The following is a 19,262-nucleotide window of genomic DNA, read 5'->3' as shown; positions in this document are numbered from 1 at the left end:
GAGAATAATAAATATTAGGGTAGGGTAGACCTACTCAACTCCACCTAGTAACAACTGAGAGGATGTTCTTACTCCCTAGGGAACCCACCCATGTTGCTCTGAAAGGTACCTGGCCCTCTCAAATAACTATCCCAACAAAGAAAAATCTGCAATTAAATTGAGCCGCAGGAAGTTCCTTTGTCACTCATGTGAAGGGTTACTCTTTCCTAATTAAACCCAGTTTAATTGGTGACATAAATTGGGCCCTGTAGTTGTTATGGTACCATCTCTTAAAACACTCTTCATTCTAATTCTATAATCCCATAGCTAGAACTTCCCCACCTTTCAGTTGGAACTAAATCCAAAGCAAGATACGGGAAAGCAGACTTGGACCAATGGATAGGGTGTCCGCCTACCATATGCGAGGTCCACGGTTCAAACCCTGGGCCTCCTTGACCCATGTGGAGCTGGCTCATGTGGAGCTGGCCCATGCGCAGTGCTGATGCGCACAAGGAGTGCCCTGCCACGCAGGGGTGTCCCCCACGTAGGGGAGCCCCATGGGAAGGAGTGCACCCCATAAGGAGAGCTGCCCAGTGCGAAAGTGCAGCCTGCCCAAGAATGGCGCACATGGAGAGCTGACACAAGATGAAGCAACAAAAAGAAACAGATTCCCGGTGCCACTGATAAGGATAGAAGCAGTCACAGAACACACAGCGAATGGACAGAGAGAGCAGACAACTAGGGGAAGGGGGGAAGAGATAAATAAAAAATAAATCTTTGGGAAAAAAAAAAAAAAAAACAAAGCCAGACACGTAGCTCTGCGACATTCCCTTGGCACCCAGGCCACTGCATTTACAGAGAAGGCACTCAGCCATCATTAGCTCAGGTCTTTGGAATTTTCCATCCTTGGCTAAAGAAAAGATTAAAAAGTAAAATAAAAGTAGTACAGTGATCACTCTGTCCCACGGGGAACATGTTTTGGCCAAACACTGAGGAAGGAGGGATGGAAGAGGTGAGAAAAACATGAGAAGGGGAGAGTGGGAGTTTGCCCACAGTAGAATGACATTCCCCAGAGCATGGAGGGAGGGAGAAGCAAAGGGACTGGTTATGGGTGCACTATGGTGGTGCGGCTGGGCCAGGGAGTCAGTTATACAGATGCTTTTCCAGGAAGGTGATAGTATAGAGAGGTGATGACCATCAGGAGCAGCAATTGTGGAACATCAGGATGAGAGGAGCACAGTTGGAGGTAGTAGAAGGTGGAAAGGGGAAGAAAGGAGTTTGGTGGAGAGAGAACATACTCAGTGAAAAGAGGCCAGCCCAGGTTGGGAGCACTCATAGAGAAAGTTAAGGGCTCAGAGGAGCAAGCCCTCATTGCTATCACTCGGACCAAGCAGAGTTTGCAGCCCTGAGAAACATGGGTTTGGAATAATAAGAACCATTGGCCCTCTCCTGTTCCAGAGGAGGCTCAGAGGGAGGAAGGAGAGCAGACAGACTTGGCACATGAACCCCTCCACTCTCGGCCCCCAAAAGAACGCTGGCTTCTTTAGGTGTCTGATGGTCTTGAGTCTCTGATCTCTAAATTGCAGAACTAGGTTCCAATTATCATACTCAGGGGAGAACTATGTACAAGTATTTTCTAAACGCCTTCACTAATTGATTTGGGGCCTTGAATTATGCAAGCTGACAGTGGGCACTGCCTCCAGCCATTGAATAAATGTCTACTCACCTCTTTGGTCTCAGACAAAACTGTTCCATTTCACCTAGTACAATTTCTGAAGGGTTTCACTTTTTCCCCCGTCTGAGTCTAAAATTATACTGCTGCACTCATTAAATATTGTTAATAATTTAATCTCTGGCCTCGGTCTATTATAGTGCAATAAAAACCCCATTTTTGTCTTTTTTTAATCCTTCAATTCCCTCAGATTAAGTCCTTCTCTTGCCTTACCACATCTCCCACACACACTTTGCCCTAAGTAGATTTAATTAATTAAAAAAAAATCAGTGGAAAGATCATGTGCTTTGCTTCAAGCAACAGTTCTAAAAGCATTTCCCTTAGGATTTTAGCATGAAATGAAGGAAAGCTCTATCTTCTTCCTCAGCCAAGGCAGCTATTTTCCACAGCTCAGTCCGTCTTCCTTTCTCTACCTTGTTGTCGAACAACACTCTTGCTTTCTAGCTCTTTCTCCCAGATGCTCCAGCATTCTAAGGCACCAATGGTCAGGAAGCTCACTGATCTAATGCACACTACCCATAAACCATGAAGTTCAGCTGAGAGCCAGTAGAAAAAGGAAAATCCCAAAAGAGAAAGTAGTAAATCAAGAAAAAAAATTACACGTACATACATATACATATATATTTATGTGCCAGGTTGAAGGGAAAGAATCTATAATAATAAAATGAATATTAGAGGGAAGCAGATGTGGCTCAGTCAATTGGGCTCCCGTCTACCATATGGGGGAGGTCCTGGGTTCCCTTGCTGGGGCTTCCTTGTAAAGGCAAACTGGCCCGCGCCTGTGGAGAGCTGACAGCCCATGCGCGCGGAGAGCTGGCGCAGCAAGATGACGCAACAAAAGGGAGACAAGCAGACACAGAAGAAGGTGCAGCGAATGGGCACAGAGAGCAGACAGGAAGCAAGCAGCAAGGAGGGAGTAAATAAATAAATCTTTTTTTTAATGAATACTAGATTCTAAAGAATACTTAAATAGGACTACTTTTAATACCCTTTCACATTTTATATATATTACTAGTAAAGATTAGTAAAGTCTAAATACATTAGAAAAAAATTAACATAATTACACTAAAAATATCTGATTTTTAAAATTGAGATAGCTGATGAAAAGAATTGAGACTTTTTTCCTGTTGAAAAATAAAGGGAAAAATCGAACAGGAGAAAGTTAAGATAGTTAATTCCATATTTTGTCCCTACAGATTTTTTTTTAAAAATCAAAGGATTTCCTCTGTTACATAATGATTTTTAGTACATTATAGCCGGTCAATTATTCAAGGGCCTGATAAAAGATAGGTTGGACCTATGATAAGTACAGTCATGGCCAATTCGAATTGCTGTAAAAATTAGAAAATGCATGGGAAGCAGATGTGGCTCAACTGATAGATCATCTGCCTATCATACAGGAAGACTAGGGTTCAATACCCAGGGCATTCTGGCCCATGTGTTGAGCTGGCCCACACACAGTGCTGCCACGTGCAAGGAGTGCCATGCCACACAGGGGTGCCCCCTGTATAGGGGTGCCCCATGAGCAAGGAGTGCACCCCACAAGGAAAGCCACCCCACACACAAAAAAAAAAATAAGGGGGAAGCACCGCACACACGGCGAGCTGACACAGCAAGATGAGGCAACAAAGAGACGCAGGCGGCAGACTTTGCCCAGTGGTTAGGGCATCCGTCTACCACATGGGAGGTCTGTGGTTCAAACCCCAGGCCTCCTTGACCTGTGTGGAACTGGCCCATGAGCAGTGCTGATGCGCGCAAGGAGTGCCGTGCCACGCAGGGGTGTCCCTGCATAGGGGAGCCCCACGCGCAAGGAGTGCGCCCCGTAAAGAGAGCCGCCCAGAACGAAAGAAAGTGCAGCCTGCCCAGGAATGGCACCGCACACACGGAGAGCTGACGCAACAAGATGACGCAACAAAAAGAAACACAGATTCCCATGCCTCTGACAACAACAGAAGCAGACAAAGAAGACGCAGCAAATAGACACAGAGAACAGACAACCGGGGTGGGGGGGAGGGGAGAGAAATAAATAAATAAATAAATCTTTTTTTTAAAAAAAGAGAGACAGATTCCCAGTGCTGCTGACAAGAATGCAAGCAGACACAGAACACACAGCGAATGGGCAGAGAGAGCAGACAACGGGCGAGGGGGGGAGAGAGGGGGGAGAAATAAATTAAAAATTAAAAAAAGAAAATGCAATCCACATCTATGGAAGAGTGCTTCTTCAGTGCAGTAAACTTCTCTGTCATCAGATCATCATGGACATTATAATGGCAAATATGAGGAGGGCTAGTGCAAATATGATAAGCCAGGAAGCTTTTATGGCATGTGTCTCTAAGATGGTAGTGAATGGATCTGGTGGAGAGAGGAAGTCTCAGTTTCTCTACTGAAATAATAAGCCAGAAAGAACTGAGATTTTTTTCCAGTCCATCTTTCTTCTTCCGCAACCAGGAGTTTTAGAAACCCATTTCTGGGAAGGAGTCCTATGATTACCTTGAAGATACAGGAAGGCCCTGACCAATCTAACTTGACCTTCAGGATGGTTGAAGTGTCTCTCACACAGGACACATGAGCAGTGTTTTGGGGTTTGTCAGCCAAAGAATTATGCTCTGTGACATGAAACCATACATTTCTCTTTTAAAACCACTGACAACACAAAAGAGGCAAAGAGAAATACACAGGCAGAGAGAAACACCCACAAGCAGAGAAAGAGAGAGACACACACAGGCAGAGAGGGAGACCTCAACACATAGACATGCACACACAGGTACGTGCATGCAAACACAGAGACACGCAGGCACACAGGCGTGCTCACAGACACACAGGCACATGCACACAGGCACCTCTTTACTCTTTCCTTTAGCTAAGGGTGGAAAATTCCATAGGCCTGGGCTGGCAAAATGCCTGCTAAATGTCTGGCCAGTGCGTATACTGAAACACCTCAAGTCTGAAAGCAGTGGCCCCCCACAAGCACTTCAGACTGAGGGAGTTCTATGTGGGAACAATTTTAATTATGAAGAATTTATAATTCCAATTGAAATTGCAGGCTGTAAACCTGTACTGCTTTCTTTCAGCCAAATTCTCAAAGGGGATTGTGCTTTCTCATTCTAACTCTGCCAGGACTTCCATATCTGGTTTACAGTTTGCCAGTCTATCAGATCCCTGTTTCTCTCCTACCATAATGTCAGGGCCCATAATGGGAAGCCACCTGACCCTAGGATTCCACCATTCCCCAACCTCTAGCATGGATTATCCTAAAATTATCTGGTAGGCCCGAAGTAATTACAAGGACCCTCATAAGTAAAGGAGGGAAGCAGGAGAGGCAGAATCAGAGATGTAATGATAGAAGCAGTGGTAGAGTGACACAGTGTTAGAAAGACTAGACTAGCCCCTGCTGACTTGAAAAACGAAGGAGCCTGAGCCTCCAGAGGGTGGAAAAGACAAGGTAATGAATTCTACCCTTGAGCCTCCAGAAGGCACCCTGCCGACACCTTGACTTTAACGCCATGAAACAACAGTGAAACTGTTGACCAGTGAAGCTTCTGACCTCCAGAACTGAGATAAAAAATCCGTGCTGTTTTAAGCCGTTAAGTTTGTGGTAATTTGTTAGAGCAGCATAAGGAAACTGGTGCACCCTGCCTCTAGTCCAACCCTCAGCAGGGCCGCTTGCTAAACCTTCTCATCCCAGGCACTCAACCTCCACTAGCTCTCTAAGCAGATGCTCAAGCCCTTCTGTCCACAACTCCACTATACTGAGCTCAAGCTGTCATATGGTCATAGTGTGAGGCAGGGCCCGTCTCCTGAGAAGAATCAGTAATGATGAGGCCAGAATTCACTCCTAGCAGAACTGGGCCGCTGATCAGAATACCAAGGCATGGGTTTAGATATGGGGTAGGGGGTCAAGACAGGGACGGAATAACAGGGATACAAGAAAGACAAAAACCCAATGACTGAAAAAGGATTTTAAAGAGGGCAGAACCAGCAGCCTGGACAACCAGAGGCTGAGTACCTGAGCTCTGAATGCGAGAGACCTCTGATTCCCCCTGCTTAGGCCCTGGCTGGTCTCTGAGCCTGGGGAGGTGCTGAGCCAGCACTGGACATCTGAGTAGCTCCAGCTACATGCAGAGACAGGAGAGAGGGAGGCAGGGTGAGGGAGGCAGCCTGTTATTACAGAACTTAAGTGAGAAGCCTAGTGGAATTCTCTTCTGGCTCTCCTGGTGATACTTCTGCCAGACTGTTTTGCAGGGGCAGACAGAGGCAAAGTTCGCCAGTAGAGAGCCTTCTTTCCTCCACAAGCAATAGTGCGTGTCATAAACTCTCTGTTGGACACAACAAGAGCTATTAGTCCCCAGGAGCCTTTAAATAATGATTTAGCTCAACTTTTGACTCAGAGACTTCCAGGACTTAAATTATTTCTTGGTGGTAAGTTAGGCAACTTAGAAGGTGGCATTGCCGCCCTCAAATCTCTGGAAGCCATTTAACGCACTAAAGCATTAGGAATTTGACCTGTGGAAATAAACTGGTTATGCCAACAACACTCATCAAATCACACGATGAACACAGTGACAACAGCTCCTGCAAGGCATAAAGTTGGCCGTTTCTCAAGTGAGAAAACTAAACTACCAATATAAAAGGTATGGAAAGAAATATTAATATATATGTTGTTATTTTTGGACAGCACTAACCTGCTTGAAAAAAAAATCATAAAAACCATTCCATGAAAATGATCCCAGGCACCTTTGCAGAGCCAGTGTTCTTGAGATTGTTTCCATACAGTTATTCAAGGAGCGAAAAAAAGGAAGAACAGCCAATTGCAAACACTTTGGAAAAGAAAAGTCTATTCTGATTTTGCCCCTGTTTTTCAATAATAACCCCACCCCTCTTCTTTTTGTCCCCACCTCCTATTTTCCCATTATCAAAACCTAAGACTGTTCAGAAATAAACACTGTTCCCCAATAGAATGGGAGCCTGATGGAAACCATACAAAAAGTTTCCTCTTCTCTCCTTCCTGATTTATTATGGAACTTGGGATAGGAACTAGTGCTTCTATACATGACTACTCCAAAGGAATCGAGACACCTTGAGTTCATTACCTGTTCTAACATTTAGTAAATTTGCCTCACTCCAAACCATGTCTTGTTTCTCCATTTATAAAACAGTGGTGACAACAATGTGGTACATGTTTAACAGTTACTGCATCAAGGACACAAGAAGTCATAGACATAGCAGCTTCTTTACCTCTTCAGAAGATTGGAGGATATGAAAATACAAGGGAGTGTCATACTTTCAAAGATATCCTATACAAATGAATTTCCTACCCTCTTGACAATGAACACTTGCTCTTCAACAAAAACACTTCCAGTAAATATGTTCTGTCTCAGGGACTTTGAGAAGCACTTAACCTCTTAGTTAAATCTCACCAAGTGAAATATATTCAGGATATATAATGTCCAGCATCTGTCCCTGCAATATCATTTACGACAACTTGAAGTCCCAAAAACGCTCCCACATGGGGGGGGGTATATGGGAACCTCTTATATTTTTTAACCAAATCTGCTTCCCTGTATCATTTTTTGTGATCTATGTAGCTTTGAAAAAAAAAAGACAATAAAAATGTAAAAAAATGTATATTCAATCATTAGGGACAGCAACATCATGGGAAAACTGAAGTGTCAGAATATCTTCAAATATTTCTCAGCCGCTAGAAATACAAGCAATCTAACATTAGCGGTCAAGACAAACAAATACATAACTTGCTATTAACGATTAACTCAATAAGCAATAAAGGGAAACAGATGTGACTCAAGCAGTTGCGTACCCATTTACCACATGGGGGGGTCCTGGGTTCGGTTCCCGGTGTCTCCTAAAGTCAACAAGCAAGACAGCAAGCTGACGCCATGGGCTGGCACAATGAGGAAACACAGTGAGGAGACATAACAGGGAGCAGAGGTGGCTCAAGCAATTGCGTGCCTCCCTCCCACACAGAAGGTCCCAGGTTTGGTTCCCAGTGCCTCCTAAAAAGATGAGCAGACACAGAGCACACAATGAACAGACACAGAGCAGACAGTGAGCACAAAAATGATGGGAGAAATAAACAAACCTTTAAAAAATAAGCAATGAAAATAAGATGGTGAAAAACTGCAGGAGATCATTAACAGCAAATCTGGGCATGATTATGCAAGGTTGTGTACAGACAATGGGCAACCTACATGTAAGCTGGGATAGTTGGCATGTTTTCCACCGTCTCTACTATGCTGGGAACTTGTAGACACAATATACCTAATAGACACAATATACTTAATAGAACTTACCGTACTACCAGAAAACCAGAATGACTGACTAGAGAAGTATATTAAATTCTTCAGTGACCTTTAAGCTTTAAAAATGTCCACGGAAGTACATGTTTCCAGAATAGATTTTTTAAAAAGGCATTTGAATATTAATGTTCATTTAACTTTTAAAAGTAGGGATTAATGAGTGAAAGGAATGTCAAAGTTTTGAAAGGGAAAGGAAAGAGCGCTGGAGTTCTGTTTTTCTATCCGGCACCCAATTCTCCTCTAACCATCCCTTTTGCATAGACCACAAACAATCAAGACTTATATGGGAAAGGGAGGCAGTGGGGCATATGGGAATCCTTTATATTTTTTATGTAACATTTATGTAACCTAAAGCTTCTTTAAAAATAAAAATTAATTTTATATATATTATATATATATATATAAAATATATATAAAGACTGTTATGAAGCTCCTGCCAAAGGTCACACACGTAGTTTCCTATACAGGAGGACCTTCTCCCCAGGCATAGGACTGGATGCTCCAGTGTGCAGCTGGAAATTGCCAAAGGCCAGTAGCTCTATCTTACATCCATCCAGTTTTTCAGTATGATGAAGTCAGACCAAGAACGGATATGACCAAGATCCTTGTAGAGAGGGGTCTGCCGGCTTATTCTTGCAAGAAGGGTTCTTGGCTGAGCCATGGAGCTTGCCCTTTGGAGCATGTTTTGGAACAAGAAAATGAAAAGGAATGGAATCTGTTTCCCTTCTGCCAGTTTACTTTCCTGTCTGTTGACTTCTAACACATACACAACACTTCCCTTGCCCACCATAAGCCTGGGAATAATAATAGTAAATGAAGCCAACAGCCATTGAGTGTTTCCTACATGCCAAGCCAGGCTCTAAGTGCTTCACATGCAATAACTCACGTAAGCTCTTCACCAAGCTCAAGAAGGGGTTACTGTGGCCCAGGAAGGTTAAATAACTAGACCAAAGTCACACGGCTAGTAAGAAGCAGACTCACACTCTAAACCACTCTACTCTAACAAGTATGCACTCATAAGCAATGACAACTAAATAAGACTGTCCCTTTGCCCCACTCCAGTTACTGCTTTGTGAGCCTCCAGGGAGGGGCCCTGACAATTTTGAAAAGGCATCTGGCTCTAGGTTGATATAACCAGCCTGCCAATGTTACCAAGACTTCTCTGCACTCCTGACAAAAACAACTGGAAACCAAGAGATCTAAATCCCAAAGTGAAATGTATTATAAAATTACTGTTAGGATTTACAGAAAAGGGGAAATGGCTTTACCTTCTTCTCCCTCCTGTGGCTTCCGGCCTCCCCTTCTGTAAAAACTGAAAGATCCAATAAATTCTCAACATGCCTTACTGACAATTTTACATCTCAGGAGAAAGCAAAATCAAATAAGTGAATTGCTCCTTTGAAATGAATTCCACAAACAAGCAGCACAGATCCTGAAATGGAGCACCAGGAATTTTGGAAGGTAGCAGCTACTTTTTATAGTCCATAAATAAAAGAGCTTGGTAATCAAATAAATGTGGGAAATGACATATACTAAATCCTCTTGGTACAGATTAAGAATATTCATTAGTAGAGTAAAGCCTGCTTAACGTTGTTTAACCCAGAAAGGACTGAATTCTTGAAAAAGGACAACAAAAAAGTATTGGGGAGTACAGGGAGCAGAGTTGTCAGAACACTAACCAAAGAGAGACGGCAGAAACTTTTGCCTCCTATCTTGCTTTTATAGCCTCTGTTTTGGCTATCTGCATACATCAAATCTACTTTTCAGGTTTGGGAGTCCCTAGGAACTATTCTATTCAGATTCTTCCAGCATCTGAGGAAGGAGCTCATCTGCCCCTCACCCCCAAGGCAGACTCTGGGAGAGGGGACCTGCCTAGGGGAGGAATTTACCATTCTAACAAATTCTGAGGCTGGCCTCCAGATCATTTCTCCACACCTTGCCTCCCACTCTCCTCATCACCAAAGGTGCTAACCTCAATTAATCTCACCTACAATCTCAACTCTTCCCTCCTAGCCCTTGCCTTTTCTTTGCTCTTCCTTTCCTGATCCCTCTAGGAACAGTCCTCTCTGCCCCTGAAAAGTCTACTCTCTTGCAAAAACAAAACCCTACATGCTCAGCCTTTCCCCAGAACGTTCTCTCCACCACCGCCTTGCTTGACTGAAAGCTGGCTTTGTCCTGACAACTCTCAAGTGGAGGTTACTCATTTTCTTTTCCCTTCCCCTATCACCAAACATGTTTTCCTCATGTTCACCCAAGCTGAGAAACCTCAAAGTCATCTTGACTCCACCTCCTCTCTCCCTCCCCCTTCAAGGGTCACCAAATCCTGTTGATTTTATCACTGACAGGTCTCTTACATCTTCCCCCTTATCTTCATTCTCACTGTCTCACTTAAAGCATTTATTTCTCTCCTAAACTAGTATAAATAACTATATTTTGACTTCCCCAACACTCAATCCACCATATGTATTGTTGCCAGTGTATTTCCCACAAAACCCATACTAACTACCTACTGCTTTCCAGGCACTGTGCGAGGCACTCAGAAGACAGCTAAACATACAGCCTCTGGCTTCTTGGCGGTCATAGGATACATTCAGAATGTGTAAGAAACACATACTCTCATTGTATAGTTTTTCACTTCACCATAACTTTTTTTAACCTTTATCAATCACTTTATTTCAGACATTTTCCATCTTCCCTCCTTTAATCCTTACAACCCCACGGAGGGGTACAACTATTTATTCCCATTTCACAGATGAGGAAAATAATAGGTTACTTGCCTCAGTTCACAAGGCAAACAGGTGACAGGGGTCCGATTCCAGGGCTCGTCTGACTCGAGAGCCTGTGCTCTACCTCTTCTCACATGTTAAGACATTGAAGACTTGAAAAAGAGCCCCAACAGGATGGTCATGATAGTGAGCAATTTTGAAACCAAGTCATGTAAGGTATGAAGGAGAGGAGTGAAGGCTACTTGGCATTGTAAAGAGTGAATTTAAAAATGACATGGTAGTGAAAGCAACCCAAGCGTCCACGCAAAGATGAATAAACAAAATGTGATCTAAACAGTCGGTGAACATTATTCAGCAATAAAACGCAATGAAATTCTGACACATGCTACAAACAACATGTATGAACCTTGAGGACATCATGTTGAGTGAAATAAGCCAGACGTAAAAGGATATTGTATGGTCTCACTTATAAGAAATATCTAGAATATGCAAATTCATAGAAACAGATAGTAGGTTACAGATTATCTGGAAGGGAGTGGTTTAAGGGTAATAACGGGTAGAGTTTCGGTTCGAGGTGATAAAAAGTTGGGGTAATGGATGTTGGTGATGGTAGCACAATACTTGTAATTAATGTCATTAATACCACTAAACTATACACTTGAAAGAGGTTAAAATGGGAAAACTAGAGTTGTATATGTGCTACCACAATAAAAGGTTTTTAAAAAAATTTATGTCCTCAACACACAAAGAAATTCATATACAACCCTCCACACACACAAAATGACATGGTAGCTGAGGGGTTGTAATGTGAGAAAGGAAGTAGATGTATTCTCCATGGCTCCTAACAGCAGAGCTAGGCCTGGCCTGTGGAAGAACTTAGAATGAACTCCAGCTTAAGAACAATTTTGAACAGAGCCCTCTAGCAGGGAAGGAGTGTTTAAGCAGAAACTAAATAATCATTTTTCTTAGATATGTGTATGGGACATTTCTGCCTTGAATGGGCAATTGGACTAGGTCAGTGGTTCTGTACATGTCAGAATCTAATCAACTGGGGTGGTTTTTTACAACACAGATGCCTGGCCCTACCCCAGAATCGTGGGGGGGGGGGCGGGGAGGTGAAGACTGATACTGTAAGAATTACAAATAAGGAAATAAGTCTGTAAGAAGTTTCATCCAAATCCTCAAAAAAAATACAAATGACTAATCAACCTTCGAAAAACTGTTCAATTTCATCAGTAATCAAAGAAATGCAAATTAGAACCATGATGATTTACCTATCGGATTGCAAAGACTAAAAAGATATTAATACCCACTGTTGGCAAGAGGGGAAATTAACACCCCTACTTTGCCGGTAAGAGTAGACTGAAACAACATCCTGGAGAGCGGTTTAATACTATGTTTATTAGGAATTTGTAATACTAAAAATGTCTATAATCTTTGGGCAAGCAATTCCATTGCTGGGATTTTATCCTAAGGGGACAATCTAGCAAATGTGAAAATGCCTGCTCAAAGATGTTCCTTTAGTCAGTATTTATAACAGCACTAAGAGAATTTTTTGCAATGATGGAAATGTCTTGTATCCACACTGTCCAATATGGTAGCCATTAGCTCAATAGGGCTATTAAGCACTTGAAGTGTGGCAAGTGCAACGGAGGAACTGATTTTAATTAATTTATATGTAAATAGCCACATGTGGCTAGTGGTAATTGTACTGGACAGCTCATATTTATAAAGCACAAAGTTTGAAACTAACAAAATATCAAACAATAAAGGTACATCCATAATGGAATTTTGGGCACTCATTAAACATTATGATGTAGATTTATATTTATCAATATGAAGAGATGTTCGCAATATATTTGTGAGTGAAAAATTATTTTAAATGTTTGATATATTTGTTTCAAAACATATATTTCTGTGCATGTGTATACATATGAGTCTTTTTTTTTTTTTAAGGAGGTACAGGGGATTGAACCCGGGACTTTGTACATGCCAAGCAGGAACTCAACCACTGAGCTACACCTGCTCCACAGAATAGTCTTGAAGCCTGTACATCAAAATATTAACAGGTTGCTATGGGTGATGGGACGGTGATGATTCTTACTTTTGTTTTTCTAACTTTTCTACAATTAACATGCATTCCTTATGTAGTAAGGCAATAAAAGTTTAAAGAGGGGCGGCGGACTTGGCCCTCGGACTTGGCCCAGTGGTTAGGGCGTCCATCTACCACATGGGAGGTCCGTGGTTCAAACCCCCGGCCTCCTTGACCCGTGTAGAGCTGGCCCATGCGCAGTGCTGATGCGCTTGCAAGAAGTGCCCTGCCACGCAGGGGTGTCCCCCGTGTAGGGGAGCCCCACACTCAAGGAGTGCGCCCCGTAAGGAGAGCCACCCAGCGCGAAAGAAAGTGCAGCCTGCCCAGGAATGGTGCCACACACACGGAGAGCTAACACAACAAGATGATGCAACAAAAAAAAGAAACACAGATTCCCGTGCCACTGAGAACAACAGAAGCGGACAAAGAAGATGCAGCAGACACAGAGAACAGACAACCCGGGTGGGGGGGGAGGGGAGAGAAATAAATAAATAAATCTTAAAAAAAAAACATGAGTTTCTGGTGCTTGAGGCTGGAGCTATGGGAAAGCTAAGCCCCTCAGGGCAGGAAGCTGTCGCATTCAAAAAAAAAAGTTTAAAGAGAGAAGGCCTACTGATGATTAGAATATCAAAAAAAATAATTCTGAAGCTTTTCTTAAAAATTATTCTTAGGAAACAAATTCCACATGGTGCTTAAAAGAGGGTTAGGCAAAGAAGCCCCCCTGGTTTCAAAGTAAAATTTGCACTAGTCTTTTGGACAGATCCTTGAGCAGTGGCTCACTCAGCAATGCTAACCCAGAGAAGCCAGGAGGATTAGTGAGACTTTTGTATTTAGACATCAACATTCTGGCTAACTTTCCTGATTCTTAGTTCATTCAGAGATGAACTAAGTCTCTGAACTGGAAACACTTGTTCAAGAAGTCCAAGTTGCAACTGGCTTTATTCCACGGTGTAAATTCACACCTCCTTACACAGATAAAGCTGTGGGTTTTGTCCTATATTAAGTACTTCCCACAGATTCTCCTGGGAAGGAGGAGCAGCGTAGCTGATTCATTTTCAGTCCTTCCTTAAATGCAACATAAACAAAAGTAGTTGTCTATGGCAGGTGGGGGTGGGAGAAGAGAGGCAGCAGTTAACATCTGCTGATACTTTCCAGCCACTGTCGGCTTTTCGAGAGCTTTTCTCTACTGGAGTTACATGAAATCTGGGCAATGCCAGCCAGGGGACTCTGCATGCATTGCCATGCCTCAAGGAGCTACAACCTGTAACATCTAGCAACTCTTTCTGGATCCTCTGGCACAGAAAGCATCGAGAGTGCAGCTGCAGCAAATCGTATTTAAACACCTACTAGGTGACTTTCCCAGGCTACGCGGTGGCTCCTCTTACAGGCAACCATAATACAACAGGTGTATCAATTGCCTTTGTTTTCCCCAAGACAAACAGCTTGATCCTGAATTTTTACAAAAATGTTAAAACTCTATATTTTAAGCATGTATATATGTAAACACTTCTCAGTGAATTACACACTCAGGTTATAATATTCCTCCCCAAGCCCCTCTCAAGAAATATCTGCCAATTATCCCTTTCTTCATTTTATAACTGACCTTTAGAAAAACAGTGAACTTACAGGAAAATGCAAGAACGAAACAGTCTTTCTCCATCTGCTTCATTATGTAGTTAACAGATTCATGGGAGTATTATTAACTGGATAAAGGTTTGAATACACAACTACGTGCTATATATAGCCCAGGACCAGGAGCAAAACTGAATGATGTTAGCAACATGTCAACAAGGGAATAATTGACCAAAAAAAAAAAATCCCTAACAGGAAATATTGTGTATTTGTTCAGCTTGGTCAGTTTTCCAAGTTCTGGTGAGAGATCCACCACAGCAAAGCTCAACCTGCTGCAAGAATGAATTGATCTCATATGGAAGCCTTAATGCGTCTGTCGTGGGTTTACAGCAGCACATGACAATCCTACCTCAGCTGTCCCTAATGTCACTTTAGGGCTTAAGTCAGAAAAGAATCAGGCTATGGCAGCAGCTGCAACATAGTTCGCTTCTCTCCAACTACCATGGCTTTGTTAACTTTGGTAACAGCCCTTTGTGTCAGAAAAGTAAGGGCCAACAAAGAGTCATTTAGGACTGTGTCTTTATCTCTTAATCAACTGAACTGTTTAAGCATAGCATTTACTAAGGTGAAATGACTAATCCAAAACTGATTTGTGTGCATAATCTGGGGGTCCTATTCACACACACACAGACCCAACACAGGATGGAAATGAACACTAATAAAAGAAAAAGTCATCCACATTCAGTTATTGTCACTTATTAAAGGACATCTAGCAGATGGGGTTCAACACTGATTTAGATGACTAGATCAATTTAGATTACTAGAAACCATTCTACCCATCCCCAACATCTCAACGTGTATAACACACAAGATAAATGAACAAATATTCCTTTAGCATCTCCTAAAGAGTGTCCTCCCAGTAACAGTGTCTCTAGCTTTACCATCTGTGGTCATTGGTCAGGCAGGAACAGCTGCACCTGTGCTGCATTAAGTTCTTTTTAAAACCTAAAAAACCTGGGCAAGAATTCCAATGTTATTATTATGCCAGAGGGGGGTGAGTGACAGGTCAAACGCTGGTCAAATCCCAACGGAGGTTTGCTAAGACTCATTTATTCTCTTGAGACCATCTGTCTACCTCTAAGCTCTCCAAAGGATGTGGTAGAAGGCCAGCCGCCCATGCTCAAGGAAAGCTTTCTTTTTTCCTGAATTTAGGAAAGTGTTCCCTCTGCTAGGCAGACTGAATCACCCATGATGAGAAAGCCCTGGTATAAATGCCCTGCACACAGTTTGTCTTCCCCTCTTAACTGGCTGTGGTAACAAGTGAGGTTCCAATCTTACCTCCACAGGCCTCACTCCAAAATCCAAGTCCATTAAAACAACATTAAAGGTCTGGGTTTAGCTCCGCTAACAGCAGGATTAAACTTTCAAGGGTCCAGCCAGAAAGAGAGATTTCTTTACAGTCTCGCGGCTTTGCACAGTTGTAGCTATCAGGGATCAGATCTTTCTCTCAAAGGTACATATTTTACCTTTGATCCTCCTCCAGAACTCCCCCTAATGTCAACTTTCTCCACTATTGGGAGCAGGCTCCCCCGCCTCCCTTTAATGTTGGTTTTATTTTATTGCTGATTCTACAAGATCAACAGAAAAATTACAAGGAAAAGCTGTGAAGTTCCCTTTCGATAAGTTGTTTGGACAAAGACAGCCCACCACACGGTGTAAAGCAGGAGGGGGGGGGGGAACGCGCTCAAACCAAAGTATCAAAACAAACACTAATTAACTGGCCCGAATGCTTATTTAGGGTTTGTTCTCTAGTCCAGGAAATTGGCAACAAATGTCTTGAAAACAGGAGAAGGGGTTTACGCGCCCGTTAGCACCGGTCCGCTTCTCTCCTTACTCAGATAGTCCCAAGCCAGGGGTACGACCGGAGGGCTCCCAAAGGGTCAGCCGCGCTTTCGAAATCCCCATCCCCCAGCCCTGCCAGCTTCGGAGGCATCCGCCAACCCCGAGCTGTGGGCTCTGACGCCAGGTCATCCGCCCCCAGACTGGCACACCAAGTCTTCCTTCAAACCCACATAGCCCCATCTCCTCGCCTCTGGAGCCTTCCGTGGTCCCAGAGGACACACTCTCCTGCGGCAGCCAGCCCCCGCGCCCACTGGCTCCCGGAACCCTGCTATTTCCAATCTCCTCCCACCGCGGGAGCAGCAGCACCCCTTCAACACCCACCACTACCCTCCCCAGTAGCAGGAGGAAGTAGCTCTGCTTCCTCTCTTCTCACCGCCCGCCCGAGCATGGGCGCCCGGGGCTTTTTGGGTGGGGTTCTTTTTTGTGTACACGGTGTGTGTGAGCGCGCGCGCACAAGTGTGTCTGTGCAAAAGGCTCATCGCATCCTTCCGCCTAGGCTGCCTCAGGTTCCCGCAGGAGGGAATCAGGATCTTGTGTGTGCGCTGGTCCCCAGCTCTTTGTGTCCGGTTTAGGGCAGCGTGAAGTCTGCTCACTATCTCACACTCGCCGCCCGGGCTCAGAGCTCCTGCCTCCCCCGGGGCCACCGCAGCCCCTGTTTGCGCGTCGGCGTCCAGCCCCGTGTGCGCCACCGCGGTGCCGGGCAGCAGGCGCGCTGTCGGCGGGCGCCTGGGACTCGGACCCCGGCCAGCCGCTGCCTGTGCGAAAAACTTACTGGAGCGGAGAAAGAGAGCGCGCGCCGTGGCACCTGGCAGTCGCCCGGAGCGCCGTTCCTTCCCCGGACCCCGCGCGCGGGAAGCGAACACCTCGCTCCCGCCAGGAGCGCGTCCCCGGGGGCGCTCCGGTCTCCCGGCCACTCACCAGCACCACGGAGCCCCGCACGGCCTCCGACACGCTCTGCCGGAGCTCGGCCGCCGTGCCTGGTTTGCTGAGCCGCTTGGTGAATTTGCGCACTTCGGCCATGGCAGCGGTGGTCAGGTCTCGGCAGGCGTCCTCACTGCCCCGGGCCGGGGCGGCCACGGCCGCTGCTGTTCCCTCTGTTTACACGACGGCTGGCCGGCCACATCGCAGCTCCACGGTGGCGCGGCTCACGCTGCTCCTCCCTCCCACCCGCGGCTGCTCCTCCCCCCTCCTTTCCCTCCTTTTTTCGCTCGTTTTGCTAGCTCACTGTCCTGCCGGGTGGCAGCGGCGGCGGCAGCAGCTCCCTCTCCACCCCCGCTCTCCCTCCGGAGAGCGCGAGCTCGGAGCGCCACCAGGCAAAGGAGGGTGTGTCTGGAGAGGAAGGGTGTGGAGAGGGAGGGAGAGTTGGGGGGGGGGCGCGAGGGTCACGAGGGAGGAGGGGGGAAGTGGCAACCGCTCGGGCTCCGCCCGCAGCTGATGTTGCTGGTGCAGCCGCATCCGGAAGGGGAGATCTGGCTGCTGCTTTATTTCGTGTGTGTGTTTCTTTATGCGGGGTGATGATGAAATGTCTCCAAGAGCGGGGCTCCTCTCCCGCCCCAGAGGCTGCGTGCCTGCACCAGATCTGGGGAAATTCTCGCGTTGCCCGCCCTGCAAGATCCCAGGGCCGAGGCGTGGAGCGGCTGCCTATTGTGTGCTCCACCGGGGAAGAGTCTCGGGGGTGTTGAAGGAGAGAGCGGTTATTTTGGCCCGAGCGGCTAGCTTGGGTTCCCTCTCTGCCCACGCTATTTTCTTACGCACTCTGGCTTTCTCGCGGGGACAACCACGGGGAAGGGGCCGGATTGAAGAAGTGGGAACTCACTGGCAGATCCTCCGCCCGGATCGGGGGAGAACTGAGCAGCGGCCCCCGAGCCCGTGGCAGGTTGTCTAGTTCAGCGATGACTGTGCGCGCGGGGAGGGGGGGGGGGGCGGAGTCTGGGGTATTGACCCGTCTTCTAGAGGTTTCGAGGTTTCTCCATGTGTCCTGTCATCAACTCTCCGTTTCCTACTCCTTTCCTTATACGCTTCACCTTCTAAGAAATTGTTTTCCAAGAATCAAAGAACATCTGACTAGGCGTAAAACAAATATGCTTGAGACAGAAATAAGAATGGGAACCTTGAAGTACTAGTGATACTGTAAAACCTCTCCCAGTGCAAAGCGAGTGGCTCCACTGATCGCTGAAGGCAGTGTTCTAGCTGGTCTCTTATTTGTTTAGAACTTTAGAATGACCCGTGATTTCTTGGGAACCATGCAGCCCTTCTTAGAGGCTTCCTACGGTTGCCATAGGTTACTCTCCCCATTTTTCAAACCACCTCCAAAGGCCAAGCAGTACTACACCTACATGTGTGACTTTGGTCATGGAAACCAGGCCAAGAATAATGTGTTTGTGAACCCAGAAAAGCAGTGTCTCTTAGCAGTAAGCCGATTTCTGCAGCTGTCACAGTAGTCCTAATAAAACACAGATGGAGGCTCCTTGTGGCTCTGGGACCTGGAAGGCCTCAGAAGGCAGAAGCAATGTATCACATAGCTTCCTTTTGCACAGATAATGTATAGGGAGAGAGAAACTGCTGGTTTTAAAAATGTAAGTGAATCAACACGAATCCATGAATGCCTATGTGGCCTACGCTGTTGGTTACCTCTTCAAGAGCCATAATGTTTCTTCCTTATGCTAAAAGAACCCAGATTTGCTCCAGGTACTGGGTGGAGCCAAACAGTTTAGGGAAGGCAGGCCCAGATCCAGGTGATAAATCATACCTAGTTTTAAAAAATGATAAAAATTAATAAACTAAATCACGATCCTCTCATTCTCTTTTCCTAGTGAGATGGACTAGATTCCCACTCAGTTTGGTCCAATGTGATAAAAGGGAAGTGTGAGAGGAGGACTGCTGGGAAAATTTTTCCATTTTGATAAAAAGAGATGAGCAGAGAGACCTCTGCCCACCTTTTTTTT

General features: G+C 45.2%; 1 protein-coding gene across 4 annotated transcripts in view; it reads right to left on the bottom strand.

Moving 5' to 3' along the window:
* The window catches only part of DOCK11 (dedicator of cytokinesis 11), a 207,467-nt gene extending 189,569 nt beyond the window's left edge, over nucleotides 1-17,898 (bottom strand). The window contains exon 1 of one of the 4 annotated variants that reach the window (XM_058291219.2): nucleotides 17,236-17,898. In XM_058291219.2, coding sequence (XP_058147202.1) covers nucleotides 17,236-17,337 — 102 coding nt within the window. In that variant the 5' untranslated portion in view covers nucleotides 17,338-17,898. The remainder of the gene's footprint in view (nucleotides 1-17,235) is intronic. The other 3 variants (XM_058291220.1, XM_058291221.1, XM_058291218.1) reach the window with 3 other exon arrangements.
* Between the last annotated feature and the right edge of the window lie 1,364 nt (nucleotides 17,899-19,262).

Source organism: Dasypus novemcinctus, chromosome X, assembly GCF_030445035.2.
Source record: "Dasypus novemcinctus isolate mDasNov1 chromosome X, mDasNov1.1.hap2, whole genome shotgun sequence".
Taxonomy (NCBI): Eukaryota; Metazoa; Chordata; class Mammalia; order Cingulata; family Dasypodidae; genus Dasypus; species Dasypus novemcinctus.
The sequence above is the reverse complement of the archived record's forward strand: the minus strand, read 5'-3'. Positions and strand labels throughout refer to the sequence as shown.